Raw genomic sequence first — 14,899 nt, 5'->3', positions numbered from 1 at the left:
TGTTGCACAGTAACCTTTTAACATTTTAGTCAGCATCACTAATAGGGAAGGCAGTATTTCTGGGGCTGTAAAACCCAACACAAACTTCCTTTTTCTCCCTGTTTCTCCATAACTCTTCATTGAAAATGTTCCTAGTTTAATTCTATTAATTATATCATGTCTTCCTGCTTTCCTGGGGGCATGTGATAATGGTATAGTTTTTTTTCTTACTATTATAGATAAGACTGGTGCTTTGAATTAACATGTTAGAAGTATTTTAATTCATTCGGGTAGATGTACTCACTTTAATTACTTCTCTGGATTTGCTACAGTTCTAATAAAAATTTTTTAAGGAGCCCTGACCGGTTTGGCTCAGCAGATAGAGCAGCCGTGGGCAAACTACGGCCCGCGGGCCGGATCTGGCCCGTTTGAAATGAATAAAACTAAAAAAAAAGGACCGTACCCTTTTATGTAATGATGTTTACTTTGAATTTATATTAGTTCACACAAACACTCCATCCATGCCTTTGTTCTGGCCCTCCGGTCCAGTTTAAGAACCCATTGTGGCCCTCAAGTCAAAAAGTTTGCCCACCCCTGAGATAGACCGTCGGCCTGCGGACTCAAGGGTCCCAGGTTCGATTCCTGTCAAGGGCACGTACCTTGGTTGTGGGCACATCCCCAGTGGGGAGTGTGCGGGAGGCAGTTGATCAATGTTTCTCTCTCATCAATGTTTCTAACTCTCTATCCCTCTCCCTTCCTCTCTGTAAAAAAATCAATAAAATATATTTTAAAAAAATTTTTTTAAGGAAAATATATGACATAAAATTGCATATTAATAATACTTCCTGAATGTTATTTGAAGATTGGAATTTTTGGTCAAAGCAAATGTGTTAGGAAAATACTAGCATGGGCGGAACTGTTTGGATGTGGTATTAGAGTCAGTGGGAATGAAAACAATATTTACAATAAACTGCTTTAAGTTTGTTTTTTTAAAAAAACAATTCTCACATTATAAAAACTATTGGGATAGTCTCTGAGTAAAGTAATATTTCTATTTTTTGGGGGGGGGAAATCAATCTGTCCTACTTATTTTGCTGCTAGTCTTAGTTTTAATAAATTGAGTTAGTTTAGGTAAAGCTTTTCTTCTAAAGAGTTTAAACTGCATTATCCATTTTCCTTCTTACCCAGTGTTTCTAAATGAGACAATGGAGGGAGGAAGAACTGTTTTTACTTAGTAATGAGGGACATTTGGTTGAAGATGATTATTGTGAACTCTGAGGTTGGACAGCAAATGGAGAAAGGAAGATTCTTTTGGAGTTTCTGGGGTATCCTCTACATCAGTGGTTCTCAACCTTCCTGATGCCGCGACCCTTTAATACAGTTCCTCATGTTGTGGTGACCCCCAATTTCATTGTTACAAATTGAACATAATTAAAGCATAGTGATTAATCACAAAAACAATATGCAATTATATATGTGTTTTCCGATGGTCTTAGGCGACCCCTGTGAAAGGGTCGTTGAACCCCCCCAAAGGGGTTGCGACCCACAGGTTGAGAACTGCTGCTCTACATTATAGTCTTTGAGCTGGTAGTTAGCTAAACCCTTTTATTTCCTTTTTTTAAAAAAAGTATTAGGCCAGGTATTTATTTAATTACAACATTAACCTTGATCCCTAGTGAATTTCATTCACTTAGTATTGGCCTATTTTGTTCTCCTAGCCAGCAGAAACCATTTTCCACCTTCGTTTGTTTCCACTTGGTTCTCTTTGTCATCAGGACGATCTGTCTGCACATTGTCCGAGTGGGTGTGAGAGCCTGGCAAGCCCCATTTGTCACTAAGAATTTCTGACCACTTGAGCCCGCTTGTCTTTTCCTTTCAACTTTTTGAAATCTGCTTTTCTTCCAAGATCTGGACCCATTTCTACGTATGTCCAGGATTCAGTTCCTGGTCTCTTGCAAATTTCAATTTTACCTTGTCACTTTCTCTCAGGGTTCCCATCATTTCTGCTTTACCAAGCAGTTATCCACATTGGTTGGAAATCCGGAATCATGGTTTCTGTCTCACGGTTTCATTCTGAGAGATAGAACTTGTCAGAGGACAATAGAGGATTTATCAGCAGAATATCATGAATAGAAGGTGTTCAAAAATTAGTGTCTCTCATAATAGCACTGTCTTATTTCTGAGCCGACTTTATCATTTCTATAAAAATATGTTATCTGCCTCTTTAGTTTAGTGAGCACTCTGGTTCCATAGTCATTAGTGTGATATTCTTTCTTCTTTGAAATCACTTTAAATACACTTTCTCACATTTCTGCCCTAGGTCGTGGCTTCCCGGACGTGTGCCTAGTTCCTTGTCCTTTTACATACGTGGGCAGCTTATTTTCACTGCACGTGGTGCAATGTCTGTGGGCCTCAGATCCAGTCAATCAGGTTTCAGTAACGATTGTGCCATCATAATTACCATCGTTTTTAAGGCTGCAGATTCTTTTTTTAAAAAAATATATTTTATTGATTTTTTTTTTACAGAGAGGAAGGGAGAGGGATAGAGAGTTAGAAACAGCAATGAGAAAGAAACACCGATCAGCTGCCTCCTGCACACCCTCCACTGGAGATGTGCCCACAACCAAGGTACAGGCCCCTGACCGGAATCGAACCTGGGATCCTTCAGTCCGCAGGCCGACGCTCTATCCACTGAGCCAAACCAGTTAGGGCAGGCTTCAGATTCTTTAATAGCCATTCGTCTTTTCAGTCCCTCTGCCTTCCCATGTAGACCTCTAAGACCACATGCATGTGCTCCAAGCCTTTTTAGCTTTCATGCCATCTTCTCCTATGTTTTGTACCAGTCATCTCATTTCTTAGCACGAAGCTTAAGAAGATAGGGACTTTCCTGCTCCTTTGGATTAATGAAAATTTTTTCTTTTTCTTTGGGTTTTGGGGAAGGATGCCGTGCATGCTGACTTGCCTTTTCTCCACGTTTTCTTCATCTTACCTGTTCTCTGGCTTAAACTGACATCCAGAGCACCTCTGCATCCAGCATGTACCTGGTTCTGTTATTGCTCACTGCCTTCCTCTTCCATTTTTCTAGGCTTCAGCTTTTGCTAATTTGGGTTGGTGTTTCATAGGATTATAGACATTATTGCTGCTGCTTGTCTGCTATTTTTATTTCTTGGCAAAAGATGAATGTTCATTCTGAACCTTTTTTTTTAAATCCTCACCTGAGAATACGTTTATTGATTTTAGAGAGAGAGGAAGGAGAAAGAGAGAGAGGGAGAGAAACATCGATCCATTGCCTCCCATATGCTCCCCATCCGGGCATTGAACCTGCAACATTTTGGTGTATGAGATGATGCTCCAACCAACTGAACAACCCAGCCAGGGTCATTCGAAACCTTGTTGAAAGTTAAAATGACTCAGGGAAAAAGCCTGCCATGTGATTCCTGCCTCCTTCCCTCCCCCACAGCCCTCACTTTGCATCATGAAACATCCGGGTTTGCAGGTTCACAGCCTTCTCCACTAGCAGCCTCCATGGTCGGGCCGTTTCTGTGGCTGTAACGGATGGAGGTTGTCACTAAAAAAATAAATAAATAAATGAATAAAAATAAGGAAGTTATTGCCTGGCAGCTCCTCTGTTCCTTTGCCTGAGATATAAATAGTACTTGCCAAGTAAAAACAAAAACATTGTCACCCAAGGATGAATTCTGATCTCTCTCCGAGCTTTATTATACAACTTTTCAGAATTATAAAGTAGGATGCGTGCAGGGCAGAGAAAGCAACCTTGGGAAAGAGAGTTCAAATCAATAATAATTAACATTTCCTAGCCTCAATTTTCCTGCTAATGACTGAAGACAAGTACTAATTAGAGAAGCCTCAAGTGTCTGGATTTTTTAGATGGACCAGATGGTGCCACACAAGATCTACGCACAGCGCCAAGGAGAAGTCTGGGTGGTTCCTAGCTACCTTGCTTCCAACTTGACCTTGTCTGAGGACACCTGCGCATGCCCATTGCTTTGCACTGAGGCCTATTCTTTGTTCCTTCTCTATCTCACCCACTTGTGACTTGAGGAGGTGTGTCTCTGCCATCGTTTGTGAGTGCTCTTACACACTTTATTACTTTTTCCTTAACAAGTGCATTTTATTCATTTTTTCTTTTCAGATCTCTTTGACTCTTATGTTATTGCCTGATCTCACTAGATGCCCCCCCCCCCACCCAACACACACACACACATACACACACACACACACACAGGTTCTTTCTCGTGATCACACAAAACCAGCCCAGAAGCCTCAGCCCCTTCGGTGGGTAGCATTGAGATGGTCCTGCCTCTTCAGTTTTTTAAAAACTCCTTTCACAGGTTGTCTGAAAAGATGTTTTCTCCGGTTGGTTTGTACTTCCCATTCTTTTCTTCCTTTGCTATGGAAGTCAGCCAACCAACTCGGAGAAAGCATTGATTTCTGTATAGAAATTTTCCATACTGTTGAGTGTGGATGAAGTTTGAACAGATGCTGCACGTGCACTTTACCGCGTGCAAATCATCCTAACAGGAGAGCAAAGCGTGGGCCCGATGGGGTGTTACCCGGTGCTGGGGTGTTACCCGATGCGCGCTTTTCATCTGAGTGGTTTTAGCAGTGTCTTCCACTCCTTCGCTGGGAAAGTCGTGATGCCACTACTCTCAGGGAAGAAACTTGGTCTTAATTTGGGGTTGTTGTTTTTGTCGCAACTTTCTTTGGTGGAACTAGAGGAGAAGAGTGATTGGTTGCCATCAGCATTTGTGGTGTCAGTGAGAAGTACTAGTTTCTGTCCCTTGCCCTTGTATTTCTTGCCCCTGCTGAAGCGTCATGTCAGGGAGAACCGTTAGGGAGCTGCTGCAATAATGCAAGCAAGAGGCAGAAGGCCCTGAGCTTTGGGAAGAGTGTTAGACATGGGGAATAACTCACATTATTTTTTAAAAAATGGAAGCAAAAAGGATTTCTGAATATATTTCAAAGTCTTGTAAGTGCTTCAGAATTTAGAAACCACCGTTTTTCTTAGCATTGCTGTTTTCTTTTTCACGTGTGCTAGTTGGTACTTATTTAACTAATTAAGGAATATATCACATTTCTCACGTATGTACTTTCTCGTTTTGGAAGTTACTTGATGCCTATTGCATATTAAAAAAAAAAAGAACATTGTAGGTTTCCTTCATTATAAAAGTAGAAGGGAAACAAAAATAACTTGTACTATCACCCGGAGATGATAATTATTAGTATTTCAGTGTATTCCCTTTCAGTCTTTGGTAGGTATAGAAATAATTTACACATAGGACCAAAGAGCCAACATTGAATTATGAGCTGTCATTAACTATTCATTATCTGGATGCACCAGATATATTTTACATTTGTCCTATCATTAACCATTTAGGTTGTTTCCAACTCCTTCATATTTTAGCAAATGCTGTGGTAAATATCTTCATGAATAGGAAGTCTTCATGCTTATCCCCAGGATAATGGATTCGTGTACACATGAATTTTTAAAGTCAGGACTGTCTTCGAAGAGTTGAATGGAATAAGTGTAAAGGTGGGAATGAGTCCTAATGACTGAGAGTTCCGTGGGTGGAGGAGGTGGCAGTGCTCAGCTGCCCTGCCTGCCCCCCCTCCGCCACCTGGTCACCAGCTGGGGAGGAAATGCCGGAGCGTGGAGAGTTCAGAGCACAGTGCTGGGGTCCCCTTGCCTCCCCCTGACTCATTCTCAGGTGAACGTCGGTGCACATCTGTACCCACTATTTCAGTTTAGATGCCCTCATGTTTCCTGACTCTTCCTGGGAGATTTGTTTGATTTGGGTCAAGATCTGTCTGTTTATCGAAGAAGATAGCTTTTGTTCTCCATGTCCTGTTCCTTCCCAGCTGTTGGGCAGCAGGTACACCATCACTAAAATGCCTCTTGTAATCCCTGATATAAGATTTTGCCCACCCACCTGTGTGTGTGTGTGTGTGTGTGTGTGTATTATTACATTGTGTATACAACCCAAGTTGGAAGTGAAGATGCATATACTTCATTTTTTTTTTAATAAAAAGGGTTCATTTTAAGCTTTCACTATTTAATTAAAATTTCTTTTTCTCTTTGTATAGGTTGAAGAAATTGTGGATGTTGGATCCTTTGCCCCAGAAGACATCCATATTCCTAAGATTTATGTACATCGCCTTATAAAGGGAGAAAAATATGAGAAAAGAATTGAGGTAGTTGACTTAGCTTCACTGTCAGTATTTCTGGGTCTGATTATCAGAGACGTGTGTCCCTGGGTTCATTCCAGATAAGAGGGAATTAAAAAGCTGAGCAGGAAGCCTCGCTCTGGGTCTTAGTATGAGCTTCTCATGTACCCATCGTGAAGGGACATGTCACCTGTGTTGTTGTCCAGCCCAACAGTGCCCGGTGATCCTGGTTTCCAGGTTCCTGTGAGTGTTCTGACTTAAGATGCATAGCGTTGCTTCTCCCCTGTCCCTCGGGTAGAGAAGGATAAGTAGGTCTCCGAGGCTGTCCCCCTGATGGACTGTCCATGTTTGATCATGCAGAAATGTCTGTCTGTCTGTCTTAAAGTTGCTTTACGGTTTACAGAGTCCGGGAAGAACGCCACTTCCCATTAGTGTTAGGCATTAGGCTCTAGGCAGCTGGTGGGTAGGAGATTGTGGCAAGGAGTGGCTTGCAGGAGCATTGGAGGTATTTCAAGTATACTCAGAGCTAGAAGAGTGACCATCTGGACCAGAATGGGTACCAAGATTCATACGTGTCTAGGGATCAGCAACAGAATAAACATGTATTGGGGGTATCAGGGAATCAGAGATAGGCTATATCCTTTGGATGACAAAAAAAAAAAAAAGGCATTCTGCGATCCAAAACTGATGTCAGCCGGCTAGGGAGAAATGATGGAACATTTGCAAATAGGAACCAGAGTCCATGTTAGGAGATTCAGCTTTGGAAATACTTTCCTGGCTGGTTGCTGGATATGCCTGAGCCCTGTGATGTGCTGGTAGCAAAATCAGCCCAGACTCTGCAGGTGGAAATAGGCTGTTGAGAGAGCAACACCTGGTAAACACACTCTGGCAGCCCTGCGAAAGCAGAGCCCAAGTCTGTTCCTGCTCCCTTCGTTCCGGCTCAGTGCCGAGCTCTGGAGGAGAGTGTGGTTGTAGGAGCCTTGGGAGGTGGCAGTAGCAGCAGTCAGTGTGACAGGAGCAGGGGGATGAATTGCTTCAAAGAGACAGAGCAAGGATACCTTGCCCTTCAAATAAATCTGACCTCAATCCCTTATTTTCTAAAGAATTATTTGTGCCCTGGCCAGGTGACTCAATTGGTTGGAGTGTTGTCCTGTGCACCAAGAGGTTGTGGGTTCGATTTCTGGTCAGGGCACATTTCTGGTTTGATCCCTGGCCAGGGTGCATATGGGAGGCAGCCAATTGATGTTTCTCTCTCCCATCAATGTTTCTCTTGTTCTCTCTCTCCCATCCTCTCTAAAAAAAAATCAATAAGCATACCCTTGGGTGAGGATTAAAAAAAATTATTTCTGGGTATTCTCTTTTTTCTCTTTTTAACTCTGTTATATTGAAGATTGGCCTCAAAGTAGTAGTAGGAGAGAGTTCAGTTTTTTTTCTAGTAAACTTTTGTGCTTCACAGTGATAAAAATCCAAGGTGTACCTCAATTATGACTAATTTATTTCTGTTTATCTTAAAGCGTTTATCAACCCGGAAACAGGAAGATGTAAAAGCCAAATCCGGAAAACCTGGAGATAATGTGAGGGAGCGCATCATCAAGCGGGCAGCTCTTGAATTTGAGGATGGCATGTATGGTATCCTTTATCTTTGTGGGACTGGCAAAGACGAGGCCCTCCTTTTCCCATGTTCTTCAGGCTACCAGGCCTGCTGCATGGCGATTTTTTTATAGGCCCTTGTAACTTTTAAAGAGGTTGATCAGTTTTTACAAAGTGTGGCATGTAATCTACAGATATCAAGATTTATGAAGTTGGCCTGCCCGAGTATCTGAGTTGGTTAAAGTGTCTTCCTGATATGCCAAGGTTGCGGGTTCGATCCCCAGTCAGGGCACACACAAGAAGCAACCAATGAATGCATAAAGTGGAACAACAAATTGATGTCTCTGTCTCTCTCCCAAACCAATAAATAAAAATTTAACAAAGGGAAGGATACATGAAATTGGAATTATAGTCCATTTGCCTTCTTGTACAAAATGGTGACCAAAAATTTGTTCAGCTATTTTCTCATATACTATAGACTCCAGTGCAATTTGGCATTTGGCTAAATGTTATTGGGATTGGAGCTTACGCAAGATGAGGGTTTTAAACCTCAGAAGTACTAGTTATAGCCAGTGCTTTTGGCTTTCTCTGTATTCTGACATTTGCATACTCGTTGAAACATAAGATCCAACTTTTTTTAAAATTTATTTTTCAATTACAGTTTACATTCAGTATTATTTTATATTAGTTTCAGGTGTACAGCATAGTGGTTAGATAATCATATACTTTATGAAGTGTTTCCCTCTGATATTTCCAGTACCTACCTGGCACCACACATAGTGATTCCAATGTTATTGGCTATATTCCCTATGCTGGACTTCATATCCCCGTGCCTATTTTGTAACAACCAATTTGTACTTCTTGATCCCTTTGCCTTTTTCTCCCAGTCCCCTAGCCCCTTCCCACCTGGCACCATCACTGTGTTCTTTGTGTCTATGAGTCTGCTTCTATTTTGCTTGTTCATTTATTTTGTTCTTTCGATTCCACATGTAAGTGAATCATATGGTGTTTGTCTTTCTCTATAAGACCCAACTTCTTAACAGGCCCTTGTTTCCTCTGACAAAGGTCTCCTGAGTATCCTTTTTTATGTCTGATGTTTTATAAGGGTGTTCAGTAAATGACTCAAATTCTGCTTTAAGTACTTTCTCTAGTTTTTTTTTTTTTTTTTTGATTCATTTTAATTATGTGTCTGGGCATGGGCCTGTTTGGGTTCTTCTTGCTTGGGGTTCTCTGTGCCTCCTGAACTTGTGTGACTTTTTCCTTTACCAGGTTAGAGAAGTTTTCTGCCATTATTTCTTCAAACACATTCTCTATTCCTTCTCCCTTTCTGCATCTTCTGGCACACGAGCTATTCTAATATTGTTACGTTTCACGTTGTCCCACAGCTCCCTCAAGCTGTCCTCCTGTTTTTTCATTATTTTTTCTTTTTGGTTCTCTGATTGATTTTTTTTTCAACCCTGTCTTCGATCTTTAGCTTCCCCACTGCTGTGTATTCCTTCCAATGTGTTTTTTATTTGTGTTATGTCATTCTTTATTTCCAATTGTTCTTTTTTCATAGTTTCTGTATATTTTTTCTTGCTGTTAAGCATTTTTACCATCATTACTCTGAACTCTGTTTCAGATAACTTTCTTATCTTCGTTTCATTTATTTCTTCTGGAGAATTTTCTTGTTTTTTCATTTGGGGGTTGCTTCTTTGTCTCCTCATTTTGGCTGTCTGTTTGGATTTCTGATTATGTATTAGGTAGATCCTCTATACTTCTCAATCTCTAGTACAGGACAGTGTCAAACACTGTTTCTGACTAGTTAGGACAGGCAAAGACTCAAAGCCTCCAGAGACCACTTCTGCCTACAGACTGATAGGATCCCCCACCCAGGTAATGTCCTAGGTAGTGGCAAGAGTTTTTTCAACAGGGCCAGGCAGTTGCTTCTGCCTGGAAGCTAGTAGTTATTTTTAGTCTCTTAAGTGGCCTCATGGCAAGGTATTTTCCAGTAGGGTGCATCAACTGTCTTTCCCCCAGGCAAGGCCTCCTATATAGCAAATGTCTGTGTGGGGAAAATGTCTGCTGTGTGAGGGAATGACTCAGCCTAGGAAACTTGGGATGTCTGCCTTCTGAGCTCTAACCTCCGAGTCCCCAATCCTGGCTTCTGCTTATACAGCTCCAGTCCACTCTGCCCTCCCTCAGCCAGAGCACAAGGTGGGTGACTCTTATGAAGAAAATAAGACATTTTGCGGGGGGAGATCAGCAGCCTGACTCTGTACCTAGTTAATCAGTATCCCTAATGCACATTCCCGTTAGCCTATAGTCTAGTCCAGGGGTGGGCAAACTTTTTGACTTGAGGGCCACAATGGGTTCTTAAACTGGACCGGAGGGCCAGAACAAAAGCATGGATGGAGTGTTTGTGTGAACTAATATAAATTCAAAGTAAACATCATTACATAAAAGGGTATGGTCTTTTTATTTTTTAGTTTTATTCATTTCAAACGGGCCGTATCCGGCCCGCGGGCCATAGTTTGCCCACGGCTGGTCTAGTCACTGCACCTTCCTTAATTATCTGGTCTTGCCAGACCTGTTTACCTAAATACTCACATTTTACAGAGGCCATAAACCATGAACAATACATAATTCTTGGACAGTGTCATCAGTGCTGGCGCCAGGACAGGCCGTTAGGTGTGGTCTCACGGCACCCATCCCAACACATGGGGTTTTTTGCAAAGCCCGAGAAAGGTCCAGAAGTCTTATTTGGGGGACAAAGAAACCAAAGGGTATAAAGAGAAAGCTTCCTCTTTATTGGTTTGCTCAGGATTTGGAAACAGACTCCCCTGAGTCATGGTACTAGTACATCTGGAAATAAATGTTTTTTTTCTGAATCTCCAAGTACTCTGGTAAATTCTGTAACAGCTCTACAGGGGATTTTGTGCATTGGCCCTTTAAGAGGGTGCCTGACTTTTCAGCTGTCACTCCCTGGCAGACAGCAACCCGGCTGCTTTTCACAGGGAGATGTTATGTGGGTACCCTTCTCAGTTCTGGTGCTCTCTGCTGCAGGGCCCAGCTTGGGGATTAGACCCCAGAGTTCTCAGTGGCAACCCCCATAGCTGAGATATCTCTCTGGAATTTCACTTGCTGCCTATTGGCACCTGGCCAGCCCTTTTGCGCCTCCGCCCCTCTGCACCTCTTACCAGTTTCTATGCGGCCTCCACTTTCAGTCCTCAGGTATCAGGGTTCTCTCCTGTGAGTCTTCTGTTGATGAGTCAGGGAGTTTTGCTGTATTTTAATTGTAATCCCAGTTTGTTCTTGGGAGCATGTCCGTGCTGCATCCACCTACTCTGCTGCCATTTTTAATCTTTTAAGTATTTTCTCAAAAAAGAGATAGGAAGAGGTAATTAGTACAATGAGTGTTTGGATTTTGACTGCATTTAAATAACAGTGAGTGTTTACCACTCTCGAGCAGTAGTGGACAGCATAGTTGGCAGTTCTGGGCAGCATATCTTTTTTATCCCTCTTTTTAAAATTAAATTTATTGGGGTGACATTATTAATAAAATTATATAGGTTTGAATTGTACAAGTCTATAATATATCATCTGTATATTGCATTGTGTGTTTACCACCCAAAGTCCAATCTCCTTCTGTCACCATATATTCGACCCTTTTACCCTTTACCACCCTCCCTCTTCTTCCCCTTCGGTAACCACAATACTGTTGTCTGTGTCTGTGAGTGTTTATCTACATATTGCTGATCTGTTCAGATTGCTGGTATTGAGAGGCAAGACTGAACCCACACCATTTGGGTACATATTAGGATTTATCCTATTTTGATGTCTAAGGAAGAAGATTCAACACCCTCAGTTACTCTTTGATGCCTTAACCCAGCTACATTTAAAAATATATATATTTTATTGATTTTTTACAGAGAGGAAGGAAGAGGGATAGAGAGTTAGAAACATTGATGAGAGAGAAACATTGATTCAGCTGCCTCCTGCACATCTCCCACTGGGGATGTGCCCACAACCAAGGTACATGCCCTTGACCGGAATCGAACCTGGGACCTTTCAGTCCACAGGCCGACGCTCTACCCACTGAGCCAAACTGGTCAAGGCCCAGCTACTTTTTTTTTTTTTTTATTGATTAAGATATTACATATGTGTACCCTCTACCCCCCCTCCACCCCTCCCCCCCCCCCCCGCTCATCCCCTCACCCCCCCGTTGTCCGTGTCCATTGGTTAGTCCTATATGCTTGCATATAAGTCCTTTGGTTGATCCTTCCCCCTTGCCCCCACCCTCCCCTACCTTCCCTCCAAGGCCCGCCAGTCCAATCAAAGCCTCTCCGTCTCTGGATCAGTCCTTGTTCATCAGTTTATGTTGTTCATTATATTCCACAAATAAGTGAGATCTTGTGGTATTTATCCGCTCTCCAGTTCCATCGATGCTGTGGCAAATGGTAAGAGTTCCTTTTTCTTCTTCCTCTTCTTAAAGAATACCTTTCAGCATTTCATATAATGCTGGTTTGGTGGTGATGAACTCCTTTAGCTTTTCCTTATCTGTGAAGCTCTTTATCTGACCTTCAATTCTGAATGATAACTTTGCTGGATAAAGTAATCTTGGTTGTAGGTTCTTGGTATTCATCACTTTGAATATTTCTTGCCACTCTCTTCTGGCCTGCATGGTTTCTGTTGAGAAATCAGCTGACAGTCGGATGGGTACTCCCTTGTAGGTAACTGACTGTCTTTCTCTTGCTGCTTTTAAGATTCTCTCCTTATCTTTTGCTCTTGGCATTTTAATTATGATGTGTCTTGGTGTGGTCCTCTTTGGGTTCCTTTTGTTTGGGGTTCTCTGCGCTTCTTGGACTTGTAGGTCCATTTCTTTCACCAGGTGGGGGAAGTTTTCTGTCATTATTTCTTCAAAAAGGTTTTCAATATCTTGCCCTCTCTCTCCTTCTGGTACCCCTATAATTCTGATGTTGGTACGCTTGAAGTTGTCCCAGAGGTTCCTTACACTATCTTCATACTTTTTGAATCTCTTTTCTTTTTTCTTTTTCGGTTGGGTATTTTTTGTTTCTTTGTATTTCAAATCTTTGACTTGATTCTTGGGATCCTCTTGTCTGCTGTTGGATCTCTGTAAATTATTCTTTATTTCAGTCAGTGTATGCTTAATTTCTAGTTGGTCCTTTTTCATGTCCTCCATGGTCTCACTATACTCCTTGAGGGATTCATTAAATTTATCGGCGGTTTCCATAAAATTCTTGAAAAACCTTATAAACGTGGCCTTGAACTCTATATCCAGTCGTCTGTCCTCCTCCGTTTCTGACAATTGTGACCTGTTTCTCTGTCTCCGCATTTTGGCTGCTTCCCTGTGTTGATAGAGTGGCCCTGCGCGCCAGGTGTCCTGTAGGGCCCAGTAGCTCAGCCTCCCCAGTTACCTGGGGTGGACACTCTTGGTGTACTCTTGGTGCCTTGGTTGATGTAGGATCACTGGGAGGAATTGACCTCCAGGCCAATTGGCTGTGGGAAGCAGCTGTGTCTGAAGTGGGAGAATGGTCCCCCTCTGACCACTGGGTACAGTGGCTCCTGGATCTAAGGAGGTGCTAATTCAGCCCCTGCCTGAGGCCACACAGCCGGGCCACGAAGAGGCTCAGCTGTGAAGCAATGCAAGCCGCTTCGGGGCCTTGGGCCTTCTCTTGGAAGTTCCGGGTCTGGCTGGCCCGGCTGCAGTTAGGTAATTATCAGGTTGCAAAGGGCCGGGGCATTCACATGCAAAAGCCTCTGCCGCAGCCTGGGTGGGGCGGGGTCTCAGGGAGTCAAAAGGCCGGAGAAAGAAGCAATGGCTGATTCTCCGCGCCCGGAGTCGCGCGTCTCAGTGTCCCGGTAATGGCTGCAAGCACCTCTGAGGGAAATCCGCCCTCAAGTTCGCCTGCTGCCGCCTGAGAGAGCAGCCTCTCCCCGTATGTGTCCTGGGTCCCCAGAGACTTCCCAGAACCGGAGATCAGAGCAGTTGGGAGCTTGTGATTCAAAAAGACAGCTGCGTCCTCAGGTGCCACCCCCTTTCCGCGCACTCAGCCTCCGCAGCTCCTCTGGCTCTCAGCGTGCTTTTCTTTTCTTCTAGTTGTAGAAATTACACTCAGCCAGCCTTCCTGTTGTTCTGGACGATGTTTGCTCCGTCCTTTGGGATAATTTTCAATTGCTGTGGGAGGCGACTATTTCCCGGTGTTTATCTATGCCGCCATCTTAGTTTCTCCTCCCCAGCTACTTTTTATATAGTTACAATTTTTTTCACTGAAACTTATGCCCCCTTCCCCCCTTGTGTTTTAGGGAAGACTCAGTCACCAGTGGGTGCTATTTTAGTGACCCAAAGGAGATGAAACACTTTCATGCAGACATTTTGGTATTGTCAGAAAATTTTTAAAATTTAGAAATGGTAGCCCTTTTTAAGAATGTTAAGTAATCCTTATTTTTAGTTGGAGTTTTGAAAAGTCAAAATTGCTTTTAAACAAAGGTCAATCCACATTTAATAATATTGTATCAGTCACAAGTCATAATACATCAGTCTAAATTTGCTGAGCATGTTAATGCAAACAGAATGACTTACAGTGAAAATGACCTCTTGGCTGGTCTTCTAAAGCCACCACTTTGATATATTTATGGGAAAGCATATCAGCGTTATTGAAAAAGCTGTGATTAATTAGTGATTTTATTTTATTTTTTTAATTACAAAAGTGCCTAGAGGGTGATTGGAGAATGTGTTCAGTAATTACATTTAGAGCAAGGGCCTTTAAAGAAGGCGTCTCTTTGGGTTGATGTATGTGGAAGATTTATGGCATAAATCTCTCTACCTTTTCCACGTTCTACCTTAACATCTTCTTTTCCAGCTAATTTGGGCATAGGAATCCCACTTCTGGCCAGCAACTTTATCAGCCCAAATATGACTATCCATTTGCAGAGTGAAAATGGAATCCTGGGTTTGGTAAGATAGAAATTAAAGTTTATTTATGCAGTCTTTTTTCCCCCTGCTCATCTTTTTTTTTTTTTTTTAAATTTATCTTTATTGGTGAAAGTATTACATATGTACCCTTCCCCCCACCCCATTGACCCCCTTGCCAACCCCCATGCCCCGCTGCCCCCTGGCCTTCATCATTGTCTGTGTCCATGG

The 14,899-nt window shown here is 42.5% G+C and overlaps 1 protein-coding gene across 1 annotated transcript in view; it reads left to right on the top strand.

Moving 5' to 3' along the window:
• Positions 1-14,899, top strand: part of OXCT1 (3-oxoacid CoA-transferase 1) — a 128,606-nt gene that overhangs the window by 51,827 nt on the left and 61,880 nt on the right. The window contains exons 8-10 of the mRNA XM_081089001.1: positions 6,085-6,192; positions 7,680-7,794; positions 14,619-14,713. Coding sequence (XP_080945127.1) covers positions 6,085-6,192; positions 7,680-7,794; positions 14,619-14,713 — 318 coding nt within the window. The remainder of the gene's footprint in view (positions 1-6,084; positions 6,193-7,679; positions 7,795-14,618; positions 14,714-14,899) is intronic.

The sequence above is a fragment of the Myotis nattereri genome (genome assembly GCF_964212035.1).
Source record: "Myotis nattereri genome assembly, chromosome: 4".
Classification (NCBI taxonomy): Eukaryota; Metazoa; Chordata; class Mammalia; order Chiroptera; family Vespertilionidae; genus Myotis; species Myotis nattereri.
This window is presented reverse-complemented; position numbering and strand designations above follow the sequence as displayed.